Source organism: Aquila chrysaetos, chromosome Z (genome assembly GCF_900496995.4).
Source record: "Aquila chrysaetos chrysaetos chromosome Z, bAquChr1.4, whole genome shotgun sequence".
Taxonomy (NCBI): domain Eukaryota; kingdom Metazoa; phylum Chordata; class Aves; order Accipitriformes; family Accipitridae; genus Aquila; species Aquila chrysaetos.
In genome coordinates this window covers 11,388,039-11,412,370 of record NC_044030.1, presented here as the reverse complement: position 1 = coordinate 11,412,370, position 24,332 = coordinate 11,388,039, and the positions used below count along the sequence as shown (strand labels likewise).

Below are 24,332 nucleotides of genomic sequence, written 5' to 3'. Positions count from 1 at the left end.
GGTTTTGCTATTTCATTGTTTCCTGTGATCAGCAGTCTTTCCAGTAATATCAGAAGAGGTGAAAAGGAATACCTTCAGCATTGAAGAGCTGTGAAAGGCCTGACGTTAGATTGCTGCAAAGAGATTTGGTTTTCATACTACCACTGTCCAAATTTACACAGACTTTCAAAAAACTATCCATATTAAAAAAAAATGAAGCATTTTAGTCTGTGTATCTTATGTTTGCCAGTCTTTTCCAATTACATTGGAGTTATCTCCAGAGGCAAGACCTAAGGAAGTGTGCAGTTTCCATTACTTTTTGCCTTTTTCCACACACCCTGTGGCATAAAAAATGCACGTCTCTATCATCTGTGCCTACTGGTCAAGGAGAGGAAATTTAACTTGTATGGCATGTCAGAACATTGACTGTCTAACCACCAATGTGCTTTTAAGAGTTTGGAATCAAATTTGTTCTATCTGACTTTCTAAGCTTTTGTTGAAAGGAGGAAGTGCAAGCTAGCACTGTAAAACATGCCCCACCTGCTCAAAATGGCATTCTGCACTGCTCTGTAATAAGCTTCAAATACTGAGCTAGAAGTGGTCTCTTAGAGCCAATACCATTCCTGAAGCAGCCATGTAAGGTTTCTGGTCTCATCAGCATGAGTTTAGTATCAATGCGTGTTTGAGAGTCACTTCCAAATTGTTATGCTCAGTTACCTCAGTCTAGCATAAGGCTTCCCAGAGGTTTGTGAGAGAATTTGCTGAAGGTGGCTGGTCTCATGCACTACAAAATCTTAGTAACATAGGGTAGCAAATGTTTTGTTTTGCTTAATTTTTAATCTTCCTATGGGGATCTCTGCTGTAGGGTTTTGTTTCCTGTCCCTGTTCTAATTCTCTCTGAGTTTAGGTGGTGGTGCGCTTGTACTGGGCCAAGAGCAAGATCAGAAAGGAGAAGGATTCAACCCAGCTGAATCTTTCGTGGGCTCCATCAGCCAGCTCAACATTTGGGATCATGTCCTGTCTCCACAGCAAGTAAGTCCTTACTGCAGTGTTTGAGCACAGGGCTCTGAGCATAGGATGAACATTTGAAAAGGCATTCCAAATTAGTGTATTGGATAGACCTGTTTTCCCACAGAAGCCAGTGGGGACCAGATGAAGCTCTGGCTTAGGGTAAAAAGCTTAGCATAGTAAGTAGAGTAGCTTTAAGCAAAATTAGGTGTGATGAAATCAACACTGAGTCACCTTCTATTTTGACTGAGCGTTTCTGTATTACATAGCTTTGAAAGAGAAATGGAGGCATACACAAAAGCTAGCAGTCCTGTTAGAAGAGGGAGAAAAGCCAATGAAACAAGCTAAGGGTTTGTTTTACAGGTTACAGTTACCCCATACTGCTGTGTGAAGGCACCAGTAAAACTTCAGAGGGGAGGCATCAGAATTTCTGTCAATGCATTAGACACTATGAAAAATCTGAGCTATATAGTCCCAGGAGAAGCCTGAATGGGCAGCATAACTGAATATTAGGCTACTTCTATTCAGGTACCAACAATAAAGGTTTGGCGCTAAACATTCACAGAGTTAAAAAATTAGCGTGGATCAAAAGGTGTCTGCAAGGACAGTGATCCCTCAGCTTCCCTGCGAGACAAGCCTCAGTGCTCAGTTATCCTCAGTGAATTTTTTTCTTTATATCTAGTCAGGACCTCCCACTTCCACTTATGACTACTGTTTCTGTGTCCCACCATGCACTGCTGTGAAGAGCCTGACTCTATACATACTTGATTAGCTCCTCATAGGTACTGGGGCCTGCTGTTAGGTGTCTCCAAAGCTGTCTCTGCTGCAGGCTGAACCAGCCTTGGTTCCACAGCCTCTCCTGACAGGGCAAATGCTCCAGCCCATCACCTTTTTGAGGGCCTCCCCTGAACTTCCTCCCGCTTATCAATGTCTGTATTGTACTGAGGAGCCCAAAACAGAATGCAGTACTCCAGATGTGGTCTAATAAGCGCTGAGAATAGGGAATAATCAATTCCTTGGTTTTCTGGTTGTGACCCTATTCGCACAGCCAAGGATGCTGTTGATCCTCATTATTGCCAGTGCGCACAGCTGGCTGATACTCAGCTCACTGCCTGCCAGAGCCCTTAGGTCCTTTTCGACAGAGCTGTACCCTCTCCAGGCTTTGCCCAGCCTGTATCATTCAGAGGTTTTTCCTTCCCATTTGTTCTTGTTGAATTTCTTGAGGTCTCTGTTGGCTCATTCCTCCAGCCTGTCAAGGTCCCTATGGGTGCAGCTCTGTCCTTGAGCATACTGACTGGGCCTCCCAGTTTGGTATTCTCTGCAAACCTGATGACAGTGTGCTCCATCACTGCTTCTGGTTATTAGTGTTTCAATCCTGAAGGTCAGAAACTGTGAAACTGTTGGTAACACTTGAAAAACAAGGACTAATGTTCAAAGTTAGAGGCATTTCTTGAAGGTCTTTGGGTTAAAAGGTTTTGCTCTTCTCTTGCTGTTTTTTCAAGGCTTTACCACTATTTGGTGGTTTCACTGTTTGTTATCCATGATCCAAATAAATAATAAAATGAACAGAAAATAGATGTAAAGCAGAATCTTTGCTTCCAGCATCCAAATGTCTCCTTTGCTTCTTCCTCCTTTTCTTTGGTACTTTGGCTTTCTGCTGGGTTCAGAACTGCCCAGCGGTCTGCTACTGTTCTTGGCTTTTGGGGTCACCAGTTGTTGCATTGCCAAGTCAAATCTTCACATTTTTGTTCGCTGGCAGTTTTGAAGCTGATAAGTATGCATGTGATTTTACAGGACACACTGGTGAAGATTAAGTGCAATTTTCGGTAGTCACCTGTCTTTAATGACGGGCTTCATTAAATTCCCATTTGCTTCAAATGCAATACAGTTAGGATGGGGAAGACAATCCTGCCCTTCCTTTATGGTATCCATATTAGTAATCTGAAAAGACACATGTGAGACCAGACAGGGAGCTGAGACAAGTAAGTTTCCTATAAAATTTTTACCTCGTTCATTTCAGAGCTTGGAATTGTAAATCACTATTGTTATCTATTATTATCAATTTTGTTGTGGCCAGCTGGAACTATTCAGTAAGTCTTACATTCCTATTCTCAGACATAAAGGAAAGCAGGGTGACAAGTATGTTGCCCAGTGAATAACGTAAAGGCAAAGTTCACTCTTTAAGATTTTTCTTTGTGTACTTTAGCTGCTCATCCACCTGAATATTAATTTTGTATAGGTAAACCAACAGTCTGGTTGTTTTGTTGTCGAGTAGACAGCAGTAGAAATATGAGTTGTCTATATGGGACTGTGAGGTCTTTCCTGGCCCTCCGTTCTCCATCATATGGCTCGGAAGGGCCGATTCCCAAACCTGCCTTTCCCACGCTGGAAATTTTTCCCTGCAGATTCCTTGCAGTTTGTGTGCAGCCCTTGGCCTAAGCAGTTGCCATCAGCACATACTGTTGGAAGTGAGATCTTTGAAATGGCCTCAAAGTAAACAGAGCAGGTTGCTCTCTTCTTCAGCCAAGCTGACTGTAGAAGAGTCTGATCCCCCTTACTGGAGTTCACGGTGGGGGGAATGTGAGAATAATTCAGTCTGAGGTTCATGGTGTACCTTCCTTTCTCACAAAGACACACAGTATTCTTGGTAGGGGATTTCATCCACTGCAGACTTGACAGAAGCCAGTTACCCTTCTGAGAAAGGCAGTTTCCCAACTGTTTGGCATGAACTGGGCACACCTGTGCTTTCTAACCAGCTAGCTGTGCCCTGAAGCTGTGCTACATCTATTGTATGGGTAGGCTGGCTGTGCTGAGATGTACACAGCCCTCTGGGCTGCTTATCCTAGCTCTTCTTAATTAATTTTTTCATGCTGCTGAAGGAAACGTTCCTTTCTCCCTGCCAGGGAATTACTGGAATGACCCTCCAGCACAAAAGAGCCAAGGAGTAGGAAGTAGTCTCAGTACCCTAATTACTAACATGTTCTCTTAATTGAATAACTATCATTTCTGCATAGACCACTTCCCTCTATGATGTCTTAAAAGAAGAGGAAATCCTTAATTATCCCTTTACTGCACATTTATCCTCCTCAGGGCACATATGTTTTTTTCAGCAGTTCCATGGCTGAGATATGATAATGTTACTATGTTTAATAGATTATCAGAGTCACAGTGAAGAAGTAGAAATATTTTCACCATATTGAAATAATTTTTTTTACATTAAAATACAATACTGAAACAGTTTAAGGGTTCCCACTGGCATTTCAGTTTCTTGTAGTAAGAATGCAAAAGAAACCCCTAGTGGTGCCATTAAAGGAGTTATGTTTTAAATGGAACACTTCCCCATCAAAGCTATTTGACCAGATCTGCTCTCAAGATATTAATCTGCTGTTGATCTAACAGTGTGTTCCTTTCTTTCTCCTATCCTTAGTTTGCCTATATAATTCCTGTTTCAGTACATGGTTAGTTATGGCCCTGTCCTGCTTTGGCTGAAGTCAGTGCCAATACTGCTGTTAGTACTGGTGTGGGTAGGCCTTGCCTGCGGTGTTTTGAAGAGCCTAGTGCATTGAATTCACAAAACTCTTGTCCTGAAAACAACAGATTGCTTTCTTAAACTCCTCCTTTTTGAGTTTTTGTTCCTTAAACAAGGTGCAGTGCTAGCAGGGTTTGCAGAATGCATATCTTCAACATTAAGTTCCTTTTGGCTCCTATTTGACATTTTTCTGCAAATATATCAAGTTTTCTCTTCAGGTTGCATTCTCATATCTGCCTTTTTCTGTGGCATAAATACATTTTTCTTTCATGCTAACAAATGCAATTGTGTTTCAAGAACTATGTTCTATACTTTGCTTGTATGACAAGTATTCCTTCAGGTATCGATTCAGTATGTGCCTGTCCACAGCTAGATAGCTTGTAAGTACAGAGTAACAAGTAGATCAGCCAGAAGCCTCTTGTGCTAGAAAGGATCAACATCACTTATTCCATGATTTGTTCTAGTGTTGCATGCAGACATGGAAGGAATATTTTTTTACATTTTTTTCCTACGTGGTCCTTAAACAGCACCTAATCAACTGTTTTAAATCCATAGGTAAAATCTCTGGCTACATCCTGTCCAGAAGAACTCCAAAAAGGAAATGTACTAGCCTGGCCAGATTTCCTGCCAGGAGTTGTTGGAAGAGTGAAGATAGATTACAAGAGTATATTTTGTGCTGGTTAGAACTTTATTTCCTAGAAAACTTTTTTTCTGAACAATATTATAAGAATCTTTTATGAGGTCAAATATGCTAGCTTGCAGCCTTTGCCCCACTAACCTTGAATAAATTATTTTGATAATTTGACAGTTAGAACATTTAGTCTTTCATTCCTTGAATTCCAGGGGTTTGTAACAAAAGTTCACTGGATTCTCTGACAGAGATTTATTGCTTCCTGAATTGAAATGGGGAAAGAGTGAAGATGGTGTTGGGTCAGAAATAAGTTTTTCTTGTCTTTTAGTCTAAAAATATTTGGGTGGTATTAAAATACCTACTGCTTCCTCACTTCTTTTCCAATAGTTTCCTTTTCTGATGTTGTATGTTGATGATTCTCAAAACCCTTTGAACCCCAGCAGGATGTAGCATAACACTTCCCAAAGCTTTCTCCTGGATAAACTTGTACAGGATCAAACAATCAGATAACAAGTTTATTCATTTCAGCACATGGCTGTATCTCTTACTGTATGCATATATTTTGTCCACAGACTGTCCGTCTTTGCAAGGATCCATACCACATCTGCGGGCCTCTTCTGCTGATTTAAAGCCAGGGTCAAAAGTGAGCCTTTCCTGTGACCCAGGCTTCCAGATAGTGGGAAACTCTGTTCAACACTGCCTTAACCTGGGACAGTGGACACGGCCTTTTCCTCGCTGTGAAAGTGAGTTGTCTCAGTGGGCTGGCAGGATTAGGAAACCCTAGCTTTCATTTGGACCCTATCACTATTCATGGCCTGTTTATCCCTGCAGCTGTGATGCACTTGAATCCATCCGTGTTACAGCATATACATATATGCTTAAAACTTAACTCATGTTTTACTGAGCAGGAACTACACCGCAATCGGATTCTGCCACCTTTTTCAGTCAGTTTCTAATGCCCATGGCAGAAATTAGCCTATTTGGATCAGCAATCTGATACTCCAGACTTTCCTCCCCCATCTCCCAGAAGTGTGGAAGATGCACACTAGAATATCTCTGTGATTTTTAAATGTCAGTGAGAACATCTGGTTTGAAGTAAAAGCCTTGACATTAGTATGTTACAGGGTAGTTTCTTTAAGGCAGCAGATATTTCTGTCAGGACTTAGAAGAGCTCCAAGACTTACAGGATTTCTTCTAAGAAACTGGGCTGTATACCTTCAGGTTGCCAAGGTACTTCGATTCCTGCTTTCCTGCTGCTGCCTTCTCCTTTCGTTTGTTTCTCCTGTGCTGTGACAGCACATGTGACTGCAGTTGCATGTGTTGGAGCAAACTATATTTTTCATATCAGCAGAATAGTAAATTAGCTCTAGAAGTAGGTATTGCATGATCCCAAAATTGACCAGTAGTTTGGGGAAAATCATAAAATCTGTTGAAAATACCTCAAAAATAGTTTGAGCTAGATTTGATATGATTTTCATGTCTTCCTCTTTATTCAGTTGTTCATAGCACATATCCAGGATCTGTCTTCTTTTCTGCCTAAAGAAGAGCATGCATGTGAGGATTTACCCAAAAGCATGTCCTGCTGGGCAGAGCGTAGTTCACTGGCAGAGACGGCTTCACTGGGAGAGACAGCTTTGCTCTTTCTTAGTGTGTTATCAGTGACAAGCCACCAGAATCCTGTTAGTGTTGTCATCTGATTTCTCTGTATTGGGCCAGGCAGTTTTACCTGTTGAGCACAGAGCTCAGACAGAACAGGGCTGACCTGCCACAAACATGCTGATTGAACAAGGGCCAGACTCACCCACTGGCCTTTCTCAGCCTGTTCCATAAATAGCTGATGAATGCAAGTGGATTGAGGAGAGCTATTTCCTGCATAAAGAACTACAGGGTTTTTAGTCGAAGGTGTGGTACAGAAAAGGTTCTTGTACTGACTGAATCAGGCTCATCGTAATCACTGGCTTCACCCACCGGGATCCTTTTCCTCTTCCTGCTACCGAAGACCCCCAAAATGACAGGTCTCCATACCCTGACAGCCTGTCTTTGTTACCAGCTCTTCAGTTCTACCCTCTACAGCAAGTACTTGGCTTCCATTACCACGGGCTCTAAACACTTCACAGTGTCTTACTGTGTGATCCTTGCACACAGCTGGGGAGCAAGGAGTTGCTACAATCCATATAGTTACAAAGATCAGCTGTATAGCTGTTGGAATAAGTTGTGTCATCTTGATTGAAATGAAGATGCACAGAAGCAGCTCTGCTAGAATAAATAGCAACCTCCAGCAGGAAGGTATAGTGATGCCTTCTGCTGGCATAGCTAGGATCAGAAAGGCTTATTTACTATAATCAAAGTCAAAGTGATGCCCAAGGTTGTATGTAAGGTCAGGTCCAGTATCTCCATGGTTCATGCACTCTCTGGTCTCAGATCAGTACTGTAACCTCTTAGCAATAATCTGTTAGCTAGTTTTGCACTGTTCAAACAGTGTAACATTGAGCTTGTTTTTCAGTGAAGGGAAATAACAAGAAGCTCCATGGAGGCAAACTGCCTTGTCCTCATTCCTTAAAATTCACAAAGGATCATTGATTATCAGGGGAAGTGTCCTGTGACTGAAGGGCATCTGCTCAGATCTTAGTCACAGATGTCTCCTCCAGAGCTAGCAGAATAGCAGGAGCTGGAGAGTCCTGCTTAGTCTCTGATTGACAAGTGCCCACAAAACAAGACCCTCCACTGGACCTGGAATGAATTAGCTACCTCAGAAAAGGTCTGGGCCCTCTTGCAGACAGGATTCCACAGTTGCAGACTAAAAATCTCCAGTGGTGGCTCTCATGTGGAATTAGTCTGAAGTTGATCTTTGTCTGCTCTGCTAATCTCTGTACTCTCTTTTCACTCATGTTGCAGGAATCAGCTGTGGAGTGCCTCCACCTTTAGAAAATGGATTTTATTCAGCTGAGGACTTTTTTGCTGGCAGTACCGTTACCTATCACTGCAACAGTGGCTACTATTTGTTGGGCGACTCCAGGATGTTGTGCCTGGACAATGGGAGCTGGAGCAGCATTTCACCATCTTGCCTTGGTGAGATGTGCCATACATATGGCTGCACAGGCTGGTGATCTTGCACTTCTCCTGTGCCCTTGGGTTTGGGTGGGATTTCATTTTGAAATTGTGATATCTGACCAGCGTCTCGAAAATCACACTCCAAAATATCACATTTCTGAAATACTGTGCTCAGCATTATGTGAAACCAAAACTACATTCTGGCATCTTTCTCTATGAGTACTCTTGTGTGCCCCACACCATATACTTAATAAGCCTGCATTGCACTCCCAGCCTCTTTCCTTCCAGGTTCATTTAGCCCTGGAATCCTTGCATTCTCTGCTTCTAACCTGTGCATTTCCCTGTGCTTCAGCACACTGTCAGTGTCCCATACTCTCTGACCAGGTTCTTTCAGATGTTTCATACATGGAGGTTATAATGTTTAATATCAGATATACTTATTTGAAGATAGTTGATGCTGCACAGGATTTCTGATTTAGCAGAGTGATACAAAATATAGTGCATAACACAATACAAATGGAAGTTACATTTAGAAAAATATAGCAATTTCAATACACAGTTCAATCACAATACCAATGTGTTTCCCATTACCAGTCTTTATAATATGCTGACCATCATGACACTGGGCGTCCCCAGTAGCCAGGAGTGAATACGTGCATTGAAGCCAGCTCAAGCCCGTTGCTAGTTGTCTGGTTTTTATACTCTATGTTGGCCTGAGCCATGTATTCAATTCCCACCCATGCTGGTCAGGCTAACTCAGGGAGGCAGTAGCACTGGTTTAATGAACTTGGGGAGAAGCATTTACACCACCAGTTAATAGCTGCTTATCTAAAAGCAAAGGCCACCTTCCTGTCCCCTTGTGTTGAGTCAGCTTCTTTGTAACAGCACTGGTCAGTCATACCCTGCATTATTCCCTGAGATTCATGGGCAGATCACTTTTGTCCATCTCCTCCGAGCGTTCTTCCTTTGTGGGTGTTTATTCGTCAGTCACGCATGCCTGTTAGCAAGGAGCTGCAGCACTGAGAGCGCTGGGAGTGCACTTATGGACACAGTTCACATAGTTGCCACACCATAACTTACTTCCTGGTCAGCTGGGTCTGATGTACGAGATGCAGCTGCAGGAGCTGAAAGGTGAGACGGACCAGCATTGTACTGCGTATGGAGGGCTGGGTGTGACAGTTCTTGTAGGGCCATGTCTGCAGCAGATCCCTGCTGGAATCCACTAGCTAGTTGTACTTGGATTGCTGCTTAGTCATGCCTAACATGGGTGTTGCAGGGTAACAATCTGGCAAGATTTGTGTTTGATTTGACTCTTAATTTTATGTAGGTATAGCACATAATTTTTTCAGTCAAGGTGAGCAGAAGAAAAGCCAACAGTCTTTTAGTTCTACAAAAATTCACTTTGGATTAGGATCCATCTGGTTTCATAGCATCCTGTCTACTAGGGCTCCTTCAAAACCTCCAAGCAGACCATCCAGTCTGTTGTTCCTCTCTGCTTTTCTCCTTTGCACTTTATACCAAGGCCTAAAGATGAGCAGGCTCAGAGCAGATGCTGCAAGGCTGTCCAAATATTTGACATCTGTGCAGTAGGAAGCATGATGTTGAGAAGGAAAAGCCCTGTGCCCCAACTTTCAGCTTTTCTTGTCTCTCATAAAGCAGAGTAGACGAAGGGGAAAATAAAAACAAGAATGGCTTTGGCACCCTGACCCACCCTTTACCTTTCTGATTCATGCTCCAGGCAGGTGCTAACAAAGCCTGGTACACCAATGCTCTGGGGCATTCCTTTTGCTCTGTTACAGATCTGATTCATGGTTTCCTTCCACTCTTCCTTGCCTTACAAGACATTACAGGAGGAGCAGTCATTCCAGTTCTGCTGTGGTAGCACTTTGCATTTTCCTGATGCTTGTGTAATTGGCAACTGTTTTGATTAATATGCAGTTTTCATTCTGCCTGTCAGAAAGAAACTTCTTTTCTTTTCAGAACATTGTTGGATTCTTTTTATGCTGGCCAGACTCATTCAGCAGTGAAGAGTAAACACACCAATTCAGTAAATTTTGTTGCTTTTTAAACCAAGTTGCTTTTTTGCCTGGAAAAGGGTGAAGAACTCCAACTATATGTCTGCATGGTATACCTAGTTCAACAGCTGTCCTGTAGTGGGGCTTTTAAATGAAGAACTGTTCTATCTCTAACAGTCTGGTTTATATAAAGAATAATCCCTGATGCCAGCATTTTTCAATAGATACTTTGAAATTGACCCTTTGCAATTTATGACTCATTGTTTACATACCAAGAACACTTCTGTACAGTCAGGATTTGGAAGCTGATACAAAGTATTCTGGAGTGAGGGATTTTTTTTGCTGTACAGTACCAAGCCACATGGAGCATAAACCGTTGACTGGCATTTCTAGGCACTACTATCATATAAATAGTTAATTATAATAACTAATATATTTTGAATTCCTTCTAACTTTTCTGGCAGTTGCAGACACTTCTCATTCCTAGTCTAATGTAATTCTCTTCAGCAAAGATGGGGCTCTAATCATGTTTTATGTTCAGAGTGTTTCCCCTATTGGCTAAGTTTTCCTGTCTTACAGGTGGGAAGTTTGGGATATAGAGGATTTCCCGAGCAAGTGTTTAATGCAGAAGTCCTCCCTCAAAGTGTCTGTCCAAAGTAGTAGTAACAGCACATGAGTTATGATGTCTGTTCTTTTACTACTTGGAAACTAGATACTTTTTGTGGAAGTATTGACTGAAGGTTCATAGGATTTGTCTCTGATTTTCTCACGTCTCACAATACTGTATAGTAAATTATATAGAAAGCATAAATATTAATTTAAATATTTTTACTAATGCATCAAAAATGTTATTTAAGTAAGAGTGATTTTTAATTATACTAATTAAAACGATTCCTCTTGACAGTTAGTGAGACAGAAATTTAAAGCAGATGCTTATTACAAATAACACCCTCAAGACACTTTTTTTGTTTCTTTTTTTGTAGATGTTGATGAATGTGCTGTTGGATCAGACTGCGATGAGCATGCATCTTGTCTCAACACAAATGGATCCTATGTTTGCACTTGCATCCCTCCTTACACAGGAGATGGTAAAAAATGTGCAGGTATGGGAAAGAAAAACATCAGGCTAGCCTTTCCAAGGTTCTGTATAGCCCAGTATCCTGCCTCCCACTGTGGAAGACAGTTGCCTGTAATTGATACCTAGGGAGGGACAGAGCAGGCATGCTTTCATCGCCAGGTCATGTTGGCCTGAATGAGGCTGTGATGAAGTGTCTCCTTTTGTTTCCTGAGAACTCACCTCTCCCTATGGAGACAGCTGTCATTGGGATTCTGCTCCAAGTCATACACACATGCAAAATCCTCTTGCACATGAAGCACAAGTGCTGAAGACCTGGCAAGACCGCATGCCCCAATGTGTCTCTTCTCAGAGCAGAGCTGTGCAGTGAAGAAATATTTGAATACAGGCATCTGAGTAGGACTTGAGCTGCCTGTGAAAACACAAAGCAAGGTAACTTTGCATGAAGATAAGACAGTGGCATAGGCTGGGATAAAACGTAGCTGAGCTGATTTCATGTTCAGGGCTGGACATGCTGGAATGGTCTTTCCCTCACAGAGGGAAAAATGACTGCCAGATGTGTTCACTTCTGACAATGAATGCAAACTCAGTTACAGAGGGCTCTTCCATATCAAGAGTAGCTTGCTTGTGTGAGTCTTCAGTGCCTGTCACTTAAATACAGAACAGAGAAAAGCTGGTAAGGCTGTAAACTACTTATGAGTGTTTTCCATGTGCTCTGCCTTCCTACTTTCAGAAAATTCCCAAGGATATCTCCTGCAACTTGTTTATAAAACCTGGTACTTAGTTATGTTATTGATAGTTTCTCTCTTCCTCCTCAGAACCAGTGAAGTGCCGTAATCCAGGAAATCCAGAGCACGGTCATTTATATGGGGAAACTTACAGTGTTGGCAGTGAAGTAACGTTTTCCTGTGAAGAAGGGTTTCAGCTGACAGGAGTGACGAAGCTTATATGCATGGAGTCTGGAGAATGGAGCCACCCAGTACCATATTGTGAAGGTGTGGTTCCTGGGGAGAATGCATCTTGTAATGTGTGCTGTTAGAGAGATGGAAGGGGAAAAGTAATAGTGTAGAGCCTTTAGAGACTACAGCAGCTAATGAAACCCTGTCCTAGCAGACCTGCATCTCTGTTGAAGTGTCTTTTGTCTTAAGAGATGTAAGCACCAGTTGGAGCTTTTCCAACAGTTGTCATATTCATAGCAGTACTTTCTTGTGCAGATTCTCCAAAGTGTCAAAGGCTAGACTCATCTCATTTTAATGCAAGCATTAAAAGTGTCTTTCTTCTCCACTCAGCCTCCAGTTTTCAAGGAAGTTGGGGGAACTTAATGTCTTAAAGGTCATTAACTGTGTTTCCGTGGATAAAAAGCAACGAGAGAGGACAAGCTGGTGCATGTACATATACATGGTATAATTGCAGAAATTATTTCTTTAGAAAACTATAACTAACGAGGTAAAACAACAGGGTAAAATGAAGGGGTGACAAAGACAATGTCAAAAAAACAATTACTTTGTTCATAGGGAGAGGTGGCTATGGAGTCCTCTTGACAGTCAAGCGTGAGATTTGTAGAACAGTTCCAACTGCCTGTTTCCAGTTAGTCCAATTTCTCAGTCAGGTGAAGTCAGATAAAGAGCCCTAAATGTCAGTTACAGCTTAGTCAAGAACCCAGTGTTACCTAGGGCTTTACACCTCTTCAAATCTATCCAGAGAAAAAAAAGCAAATCCTGATTTTCTGTTCTCTTTTATTGTGTTGTATCAACCTCTCTTGTGATCCTGTCTTTTTAAAGCTATATCCTGTGGTGATCCAGTTATTCCAGAGAACAGTGCCATTTTGGGCTCAAATTTTACATACCACAATAAGGTGGTGTACAGGTAGGAATTCAATATGTTTGAAGTGCTATATTAATAATGGATTGAGAATCTGGCAACAAATGAGAGTATGGCTGAATTGAGAGAGTGGTTGAAATGAAGGAGAGGAGCAAGATGGGATTAAAGGAATGGAAAGACATTTGGTTATAGCTGTGGCTACTCAGAGCAGAATGTTTACCCCAGTACTACCTCTCTATGCCCTGCAGAGAAAGATGCTGTAGGCAGGTGTGGATGAAGAGGGGAAAAAGGATGGCTGATTACGTTGTGCATAAAAGGCTCTGTGTTTGATAGCACTTCTTTTCTTCTAACTCAGATGCAATGATGGATACAACTTAGTGGGTGAAAAGGAAATTCTGTGCCTTGCTAGTGGCATTTGGAATCATCCTCCTCCCTCCTGTGAAATGGTGACTTGTCCTAGCCCACAGGATATCAGCAATGGAAAATACACACTCACTGGCACAACCTATCTTTCCTCTGTATCATACACCTGTGACAATGGATACAGGTAAATGCATGAACATTCCTGAGCCAAATGCAGACAGCATGCTTGCTAGAAGGTCTAGCTTATTTCTGAAAGAGGCAAAGCTGAGATCATTGCTCAGAAAGGTAAAATACTAAAATATAATTTTAAAAGACTTCTTTATATCTTGAAAGGTATGTTCTGTATTCGATCCTAAATTGGAGCACTTCAAGAAGGTTACTCAGGGTTTGCTATACATGTCTTAATGACCTTTAATGTACATATATATATGCAATGCTTTCATTTTACCATCAAGCTCAAAGACTTATTTTGAATATTCAGAAAAATAGTTATCATTTGCCTTTAAAGATTATCATACCCCTACAGCTTCAGTGCATACCCAGTATTATTTTTGCTGTTGTTTTACAATGCCTTTGGTAAAAGAACCTTCTGGAAGTTACTAATTTACTTCTTGAACTCTTTGTGGTAGTTATTTATTCTAGGCTTTTATTCTGTTTTACATATGTAAGCAATTATATTGGAAACACATTTTTAATATGCTGCAATTAAAAATTAATACAGTAATGCTATATCCAAGGATGTGGCTTTAAGTGCAAGTTTCTGCCTCTCCTGATATCTGCTTGTACCTCTGGCAGATTTACTCTGACATAAGCGGTCTCATATGGGCCTGTTCAGGTCTGAATTTTTTCTGTATTTTCCTACTGCAAGCATTCCTTGTCCAGATGCAGACAGGTAGGTGAGGTGTGTTTATTTGGTGAATGTTTTAATCATGTTAATACAAATGGATACCTCAGCTGCAGTCCAATGTAGTGTTAAGTCGTAGATCCACAGTGTGGGCTTAACCTGTACCCCACTAAACCAGGCAGTGTTTTTACCAATGTCAATGAGATTTTTGGACATATATGCAGCAAATACCACATCCCTTGTGACTCTTTCCCTTTACCTGTGTAGCATAGCTTGGTGAGAGAGGTCCTCTCTCCTGTGGTTACCATTCCAGGGGAAGCCCTCCCAAACAGTGTCTCTCTTATGCATTATTTCTGGACCTCAGTGTGGATCCAGTCTCTTCCTTCAAGCACCTCTTACGTGCTTTTTGTCTTAAACATATTGCCACAGGTAGGCAGAGCCCACTGCCCTGATAAGGGCCTATGCCATATCTGTAAGGGCTTTACAGGTCACTGTTGTTCTCTTCCATTAACCCCTGAGCTCATTTCAGTCAACTAAACATGGGGGTCTAGTAACTATTTGAGACTAAATTGCAGGGAACCAGACACACCTGTGTAGAGCTCTCAGATATGACATGGAACCTACCAGGAATCCATAGCCAACTGACATAGCAGCTGGAGGCCAGGGGCTTCACCCAGGGCATCTCAGGGTGGTGTTGAATACCTCTGTTTAGACCACTGAGTCACACCTTTTGTACCAATGCATTGCTGTTTCATCAGCTAAGGAAACAAAAAATACCATCAACTTCAAATGTGTGTGGCCATTCACTCAAGCAAAATCCTTTACCTCCTGAAGGAACTGAATACCTTTTTGTAAACAAACCTGAACTGGAGCATTTCCTTCAGTTTTCTGAGTGAAGATAGTTTTTAAGTCCGTGAGTGAATCAGGTCTCAGACCAAGGCCTTGCAAGTCTCAAGATTGGCATGGTGATGATGGCATACAAGTAAATCTTTAAGCTTAAATAAGTGCCCCATGACTTTCTTTTGTGGCTCAAAGATGGGCAAAGCTACAGCAGAAGTTTTGTGTGTGTCTGCACAGTGCATTGAGACCCCACGTGAATTCCATCAGCTCTCTCCAAAATAATTGGAAGACCAGCTTTTTTGACAGCATCAGCAGTGCTTTTTCATGAACAGTGGGTGAGATTCTGGCCTCTACTGAAGTCAGTGAGAGACTCCCCTTCATTTTGGTTTCATTGGGGCCAGGAAGTCAGTGAGAAGCAAAGCACCTCCTTCCCTCTCTGTTCCTCGCCTGGACTGAAATGGCAGCCCTAATAATGATCTTTGTGTCTCAGCCTTCAGGGACCTTCTGTACTTGTCTGTGCATCTTCAGCGAACTGGAACAGCACACCTCCAGCTTGCAACATTGTCTCTTGTGGATCCCCTCCTGCCATCAAAGATGCGGTCGTCAATGGAGATAACTTTACTTTCGGAAACACAGTCTCTTACACGTGTAAGGAAGGGTATGTAGATCAGCACTACTGGACTAATAGGATGAGTAAAACTGGTGCACTGCTTCACAAGTACTTTATAACTGCACACTAATTCATTTTTACTGCTTCTGTCTTAACTCCCTGGAAATTAAATGTGATGGAGATTTTTTTGAGGGCTGTCAAGTTAGTATGGGACACATAGGCATTTCTTTAAGTAGTTTCATGGCAGCTGAATACACTCTGGAAGAGGAGAATGGAGAGGAGTCATGGGGAATGATAGACCAATTCAATTGGAAGCCCTCTCCCTTGGAGTTACTACAGAAGTAGGACTCCTGTTGTAAACTCAAGGCTCTGATCGTAAAGAATTCCCCATGTCTTTTCAGGCTATAAGAAAGCTGTTTGGTGTGTTTTGAGAACTGTCTGTTCCAGTGTTCTAAATTCTGCTTCCTTAAAACTCTTGACTCCTCGTTTATTGAGGTGCATTGTTTTTCTTTGATTTTCATCTACTCAGCTTAGTGACCTTTTCAGACCGTATTTCATCAAAGATGAAGCTCTATTTTGATAATGTCAAGCATGAAGGTAATGCTGGATTCTGATCCTGCAAGAACATTTGCACACGCTTATCTTTACAGCCTGTGAGCAGTCCCATTGAATTTCTTGAAACTGTTCTGTCTAAAAGGCAGAGCACATATGTAGAGCTTTTGCCAGGTCAGGCCCTAAGTGACTGGAGGATTTTCTGCTCCTTCATGATGTAAAAAGATAGATTGCATTTTTCTTATAAACTGGCTTTGCAATATTACTTAAAACATAATTGAAGCAAAGCATCCTTATTCTGTCTTCTTGACTGTATTATGATTTAAAAAGCTGCTTCTCTTCCCTGTGCAAGCATTTAGAATGGGATAGGATAGCAGCATTTAAAGAGGGTCACAACTGTCTCTGACAATGAATAGAGTGGATCATATTAAACAGTGGCACATAATAGGCTCTTTTTCTGGAGTCCAGTCATGAGGCTTTGAAAACAAATACTGCAAACAAAACAAAGCACTTTTACAGATGTTGCCATCAAAATCTGAACAACCAATTTCCAGCCTACAGCTGGAAAGAGTCACTGGGAACTTTGCAGTAGTTATTATTTCTTTGCTTTTTGTGAGAGCACACCATGGAGATCTCAAAACTGAGGAAGAAGATAGTCACAGGTACTGTGACTATACTGTTTGATGTTTAAGCAGCAGGGTTTTAAGCGGGGTGATGAGCAGCATGGAGTAATGCCTGTCACAGCATCCCAGAGACAGATTAGATAAATACAACTACACCAACAGTAATCACGTGGTAGAATTTCATTGTAAAAGATTATTTTTTTTTTCTACTCAGTATTAATTTTTTTGTTGGCTTTTATAACAATTTTTACAGTGTTTTTTTAGGAAGAAGTTGTTACAAAATTATCATGTGCATTATTGGCAAAAGCATCTCTGGGAACTCACTAAGGAGTTTCTCATTGCTTGCAAGTGTGAAAATAGATTGGTAAGGCTGATACAGGAACCCAAAAGGCCTTTATGGGCTTTTCATCTCTTTCTTCTCCATTCAGTTCAGCTAAAGGAGAAGAACTTCTTGTTGGGATCATTTCTTTGAGGATTGTATGGACTGTCACAGGACAATACTAGGTTTGTTGTAGTAGTTTCAACCAAAATGGAAGTTCAGGGGTGGTAATCAGATGGACAGATGAGAGAGAAGCAATATACACAAGGTGTGCTAGGATATCCCTCCTTGTCATATCTCACCCATGGACATGTAGGTTTTAAGATTTTCCTTTTGAAGTTGATCATAGCTTTTGTAAAGAACCCTATTCTTCCAGTGTGCTAGCAAGTAAGCTTGTACTGCAGGGGCTTCAGGAAACTGTAGGTAGCATTTGACAATGCTTGTCTTTTTGACTTCCTATGTGGTTTCCTTATCCACAGTTACACGTTAGTTGGCCCTGCAACCATAGAGTGCTTAGCCAGCGGCAAGTGGAGTGTGAACCACCAGCAGTGCCTGGCAGTATCCTGTGATGAGCCACCCCATGTGGAGAACGCATCACCAGAGAGCGGCCACCGCCTCTTTGGTGATATAGCTTATTACTTCTGCTTGGATGGCTACAGCCTGGCTGATAACTCACAGCTGCTTTGCAATGCAGAAGGGAAGTGGGTGCCTCCAGAGGGCAGGGAGATGCCCCACTGCATAGCTGATTTCTGTGAAAAGCCATCCACCGTCTCATACAGCATCCTGGAGTCCATTAGCAAAGCCAGGTTTGCAGCTGGCTCCATCGTGAGCTTCAAGTGCATGGAAGGCTTTGTTCTGAACACTTCAGCCAGGATCGAGTGCCTTCGAGGGGGCCAGTGGAATCCTTCTCCTTTGAGCATCCAGTGCATCCCCGTTCGCTGCGGAGAGCCTCCCCAGATTAGCAATGGCTATGCCAGTGGGGCCAACTACAGCTTCGGAGCAGTGGTGGCTTACAGCTGCAACAAGGGGTTCTACATCAAGGGAGAGAAGAAGCGGACCTGTGAGGCCACTGGCAACTGGAGTGGCAGTTTGCCTACATGCCACCCAGTGTCTTGTGGAGAACCACCGCAGCTTGCAAATGGCTTTCTTAAGGTACAGAGTGAGTTTTCTCATCTGCCTGGTACCATAGCAAACTGAATATGTCTTCACAATTGCCGCTGTTGGGGTTTTCTTTCTTCTGTTTTGCTCTCTTGTTAAAGCTGAGGAACCACGTGACTGAATGGAATAAGCAAAGGGAAAAATGGGTGGATTTGCAGCAGAATCGTGTCTGAAAAACATGGGCACTTCCATGGGATTTCCTATCTTAAAGTGGGTTTTCAGTTAGGAGATTCAAGATGCCATATGACAATCAGTTGATTTCCTTAATGTCTTACTCTTCAATTTTTTGGTCCATGGGTGGCTTTCCAGTGCCATCTGGAGACATTTGAAGTGCTATTGCCAGTTCACAAGCCTTGCTCTTTTCACTGCTATGAAAAAAAACTGATTTGCAATAGGTAGATCACCTTGGGATAATTTCTGTCCTTTTGATGCAAGCACACTTCTTTACTGAAGTCAGAACTTCCCTTTCCTTATCAAATTACATTGCAACAACTCCTTAAGTTAAAAATCTCCTTGTGGCAGCCCAAACCTGTAACAACTACTTAACTTGTGTTGTGCTTTGATGCACAAGGGTAATATTGTGATAAGGAAGATCAAAACCACTATTGTAAAGATTTCCCGTTGAATTTTTAAAGCATTTTTCTTCTGAACATCCCCCCTCCTTCCTTAAATCTAGCCACCAGGGAATCTGCATTTGCTAAAAACGGGGGGGCGGCGGGGTTGCATCCCAGTTCCTACATGGGCTTCCAGCAGTAATAGCAATAATTTCTGTTCAGACTCCCACACAGATACATCCTCTAATTAATGCATATCACTCTGTGTTGTCTTCCTTAGGTAGGGTCACTCCTCCAGATATTCCTTCCAGTTAGAGACATTTTTGAGTACCTCAGTCAGAGCTCAGCCTGCAACTTTGAGGTGCTTCTCAGCTGCCTGCTCAACACACTGCAGCTGTATATGTGGCAATCATAAACGTCTCCTAATAGTAGTACAACTGAGGGCTCCAGCCTTGAAAACATCTGAAAGCTAAAGAATCACAATACGCCATTTCATGGCAGCTTGTCCTGACCCATTTCTTTTCTGTCTTCCTGTCTACACATCTTTTGGCCTCATGGGTCCAGAAGGGGGAAGGCAGAAGAAATGTTTTCTAGTTTTTACCTTTTAAGCCTTGAATTTTCTGTTTTCTTTTGATGGTGCTCTCAGATTTTCTGACAGCAGAGTGCATCATTTGAGGCAAGACATTTTATGTCAGTTATTTGCATTCATTCCTTCGCAGACAGCCTTCACTGCTGTCTGGGATTCAGCTAGAAGCTAGACCAAGAGAACATAAGAAATTAAATCAGCCTCTTATTGCCCCAGTCATGCATCTTCATTTCAGACATGTCCCCATCTTATCTGTTTTGCAGGAAACAACGGGACGCTTCTTTGAGAATCAGGCAAATTATCAGTGTGAGTCTGGCTACCAGATGGTTGGGAGCTCAGTGTTTATCTGCCAAGCCAATCGGCAATGGTATAGTGAATCGCCTCCTTACTGTGTTCCCCTCAGCTGTGGAAAACCACCACCCATCCAGCATGGCTACTCCAAGGGAGAAACTTTTGATATGGGCTCCAAAGTTGAGTTTTTCTGTGATGAAGGCTATGAGCTGATTGGAGATGTTTCTTGGACATGTCAGAAGTCTGGGAAATGGAGCAAAAAGCAAAGCCCGAAGTGTGTGCCAACAAAATGTCCAGAACCACCCTTGGCAGAAAACCAGCTGGTCTTGAGGGAAGTGACTTACCAAGTCGGTGTTGTACAGTTCTCCTGCAAGGAGGGTTATGTTTTGCATGGCTCCTCTGTACTGAAATGCTTGCCCTCCCAACAGTGGAATGATTCCTTTCCTTTCTGCAAGGTTGTACAGTGTCCTGCACCTCCATACATCCCATTTGGTGACCCCTTGACTTCATCGCTTCATTTTGGTAGCACTGTGAAATACATCTGTGTAGATGGGTTTTTGCTGAAGGGCGAGTCTACCATCAGATGCCAGGCTGATGGCTCATGGAGCTTGCCTTTGCCAGAATGCATTCCTGTGGAGTGCCCCCAACCGGAAGAAATTCAGAATGGCATTGTTGATGTGCAGGGCCTCACCTTCCTTAGCACAGCCCTCTATACATGTAAACCAGGCTTCGAACTGGTGGGAAACACAACTATCCTCTGTGGAGAAGATGGCCAGTGGCTTGGAGGAAGGCCAGCTTGCAAACCTATTCAATGCCCAAGGCCTAAGAAGATTCTCAATGGCAAATACTCATTCACAAACTTCCATTATGGGCAGACTGTTAGGTACTCCTGTGACAGAGGTTTCCAGCTGCAAGGGGAGGAAACGCTGAGATGCCTAGAGACAGGGGAGTGGAGTACAGAGGTTCCCTCCTGCAAAGCCATAAATTGCCAGCCCCCTCAGCCCATCGAGAATGGCTTTGTGGAGGGTGCAGATTATAGCTATGGGGCTATGGTCATTTATAGCTGTGTGCCAGGCTTCCAGCTGTCTGGCCTTGCCATGCAGACCTGTGAAGAATCAGGCTGGTCTAGCTCCACACCAGCCTGCCTCCCAACAGACTGTGGCCTGCCTCCTCACATTGACTTTGGGGAGTACGTGCAGGTGAGACATGGGGAAAGACGTTCTGACCAGGAGAGTGTTACAGAGAGTCCCTCCCTTTCGCATATGTTACTGGCTGACAATTTGAAAGACTTCAGAAGTTCATTGAAGGAAGACAGTGCAATGCAGCTCACAACTTTCTTATTTGGAACTATCATTTTATACACGTGTTACTCTGGCTACGAGCTGCTGGGAAACCCTGTTCTAGCTTGCCAAGAAGATGGGGCTTGGAATGGCACTGCCCCCACCTGCGTTTCAATAGAGTGCACCTTGCTGTCACCCCCAGAGAACGGTTTTTTACATTTCACTGAGAACACGCTCGGTAGCACGGTGCAGTACACCTGTAAGCCAGGCTTCACACTTGTTGGCTCCAACACACGACTATGTTTGCCAAGTCGGCAGTGGAGTAACACTGCTCCGTACTGCAAAGCAGTAACATGCAACTCACCTACCCAGCTTATGAATGGAAACATAAGAGGGGAAAACTACACATATGGGAGTGTCGTCTATTACGAGTGTAATCCTGGATACCAGTTAAATGGCCCCACAGAGAGGAGGTGCCAAGAGAACCAGAAATGGGGTGGCAGTGAACCTCTTTGCATTCCTGTTTCCTGCAGCCCACCATCAGTTTTGGAGAATGGTCAGGTGACTGGAGAGGAGTACACATTCCAGAGACATACAGAGTACAGCTGCAATGAAGGTTTTGTGTTAGATGGGGACAGGAGTAGGGTCTGCCTTGCAAACGGAAGCTGGAGTGGAATTGCTCCAGTTTGCAAAGCTGTGACCTGCCCTGTGCCGCTGCCTCTTCCCAATGGGAGAACTAGTGGCTCAGATTTTGGCTTTAAGAAAGAAGTGCACTATCACTGTAACGAAGGATACAGCCTGCAAGGAGTGTCTATGCTTACCTGTCAGAGTGATGGTACCTGGGATTCAGAAGCTCCACGCTGTGAGCCAGTCATCTGTGGACCTCCTGAGGACATCTCCCATGGCTTTCTGAATGGCTCAGGCTTTACCTATGGGGAATTTGCCCAGTATGTGTGCTTCCCTGGTTATGAGCTGCATGGCAATCCTTTACGGCAATGTTTGTCCAATGGTTCCTGGAGTGGAAGCCTCCCATCTTGCCTACCCTGTCTGTGTCCTACACCACAGATTCAGAATGGCTTCGTTCTTGGTACAGATTTCAGCTGTGGGAAGAGTGCTCAGTTTCAATGCCTGGAGGGCTTCAAACTGCTAGGGCCTTCTGAAGTCACCTGTGAGGCTGCTGGCAAGTGGAGTTCTGGGTTTCCTCGCTGTGGGCAGATTTCCTGTGGCTCTCCACCCATCATCCCCAACACATTTATCAATGGAAGCAGCTCTGCAGATGAGAACACCATCATCTACACCTGCTTGACAGGTTTTGTCATGCGAGGGAGTCCAGAACTGACTTGTGTGGAGACTGGTGTCTGGAAGAAGCCATACCCAAGCTGTGAGCTGTTAAGCTGTGGCCCACCACCTTCTATTCCAAATGCAGAGGTTCTTGGCAATAGTTACACCTATGGGAGCAAAGTCCAGTACAGGTAAGAATGCTGCTGCCATTCTGTTTCCATAAAAGCTCTGAAGGAATGAAGATGGAAGATATGAAGATAGAAGGTTTATGCACCCTCAGTTAGTGCAAGTTTTTAAAAGACCTGGAAGAAAAGTTATGCCCTATCATATGCTCAGATTAACAAAGCCCATGTTCCCATGCACATATAAAATATTATTTGGACCACTGTCAGAACTCCAGCAAGGTATTTCAGCCTGTTGGGCTGCACTCCTCCACCACCTTTAGTTTCCCATTCCCCTTTGTGTTCCTCTCCTCCTCCTCTGAAACACTGGTCTGGACATTCAGGTTTTCTTAGCAGGTGGCAGTAACAGTCAGTGGAGTGTGCAATTTTTCTCCCGTTTTGGCATCCCATTTATGTGTTCCTTCTGCTTCAGGTGCCTGTTGTAATAAAGAAAGGCTGATCTCCCTCTTGTCCCATTTTCTGTACTGCAACACTGCACTGTCAGCAAGCGTTGCTGATGTGAAGTTACTCCTTTGTCCAGTATGAGAGAAGGCGGGTTTTGTTCATTTCCTAAAGTGTGCACACTGCAGATCTCTTTCTCCAAGGTGAGAAATTCCTTGGCAGAAGAGGAGATGGGGTTTTGGCAGTAAAAGCAAATATTAGTATGGGACAGAACTGGGAGATGGCATGTGGATGAATTTAACATTATCAGTCATTTCCATGCATGTTTAACAAGGTGAAGGGGGTGCTTGTCTCTGCCTTTCTACAAGTGAACCCACTTGTGCAAGCCAGTTGAGTTGCTCTTGGTGAAGCACCATGTGGAACAGAATGAATCAGCCTTAAGTGTCTAAGCAAATGGCCTATGGTCAGCCTAAGGCTTGGTTTGTTCTTTGAAGAAAGTGAGATCATCTTTAGAACTGCTTGGCACTCACACACTGTTTACCTCACCAAAAGCCCTCCTTGCAAAGGGAAGGGCAGTGCAGGAACTGCACTAAAGCGTTCAGTACCCTCCAAGCACTAAAGCCACCAACTCACTTTCCATTGTGGTGCTGCAGCAGCATGAAGCAACTGGAGATGAAGTCTGAAGCTTCCAGCTCTTGCAACAGGATAAGCTCAGTCCAGGCATGCTTCTTACAGGGTTGCCTTGAAATAATAGAGAAATCCCAAGGTGTGCTTATGAACAACTAATGCTGAAAAATTACTGCCTGAATTCAGAATTTATGGGTTAGCTCATCCCCAGCTGTGTCTCTGTGGTCAGGACTTCATGCTGTGTTGCAGATGCCTGGAAGGCTACACAATGGTGACAGAGGTGGATGTATGCATTTGCCAGGAAGATGGACAGTGGTCTCCTCAAATTATTTCCTGTTGCCCCAGAAAGTGTCCACTCCCGGAAAATATCACCCATGTAATTGTACGTGGGGACAACTTCATTGTGAACACAAACATCACTTTGTCATGTGTAGAAGGCTATACTCTGGTGGGAGCAAGCACATCTACATGCAAGGTATAGTGTTATTTGCACTGTTTTATTTTGCCGGCTTCACTGAATTCAAGAGTCCTCCTCATGCCCTCGTTAGCTCTTAGCCCTTAATTGCACACAACAAAAAAATTTAAAGCATGTCCTGCAAAATGTAATATGCTTCCTTGTTGCCCAGTAAGAGCAATTAGTTTTCCATGCATAGACTTTCAGAACTAGAAATTACTGATTTCTTCTTGCATTAAAAACTAATGCTGTCCTTTAGAAAAGCATTCCTTTTCTCA

General features: G+C 43.0%; 1 protein-coding gene across 3 annotated transcripts in view; it reads left to right on the top strand.

The window, feature by feature from the left end:
* Positions 1-24,332, top strand: part of SVEP1 (sushi, von Willebrand factor type A, EGF and pentraxin domain containing 1) — a 128,269-nt gene that overhangs the window by 80,511 nt on the left and 23,426 nt on the right. For 2 of the 3 annotated variants that reach the window (XM_030005186.1, XM_030005184.1), the window contains 12 exons: positions 887-1,011; positions 5,072-5,195; positions 5,720-5,890; positions 8,043-8,216; positions 11,197-11,316; positions 12,107-12,283; positions 13,070-13,154; positions 13,465-13,656; positions 15,647-15,814; positions 17,740-18,412; positions 19,822-22,601; positions 23,850-24,075. In XM_030005186.1, the coding sequence (XP_029861046.1) occupies positions 887-1,011; positions 5,072-5,195; positions 5,720-5,890; positions 8,043-8,216; positions 11,197-11,316; positions 12,107-12,283; positions 13,070-13,154; positions 13,465-13,656; positions 15,647-15,814; positions 17,740-18,412; positions 19,822-22,601; positions 23,850-24,075 (5,015 nt within the window). Of the gene's footprint in view, positions 1-886; positions 1,012-5,071; positions 5,196-5,719; positions 5,891-8,042; positions 8,217-11,196; positions 11,317-12,106; positions 12,284-13,069; positions 13,155-13,464; positions 13,657-15,646; positions 15,815-17,739; positions 18,413-19,821; positions 22,602-23,829; positions 24,076-24,332 lie in introns of those variants that run through there. The other variant, XM_030005187.1, reaches the window with a different exon arrangement.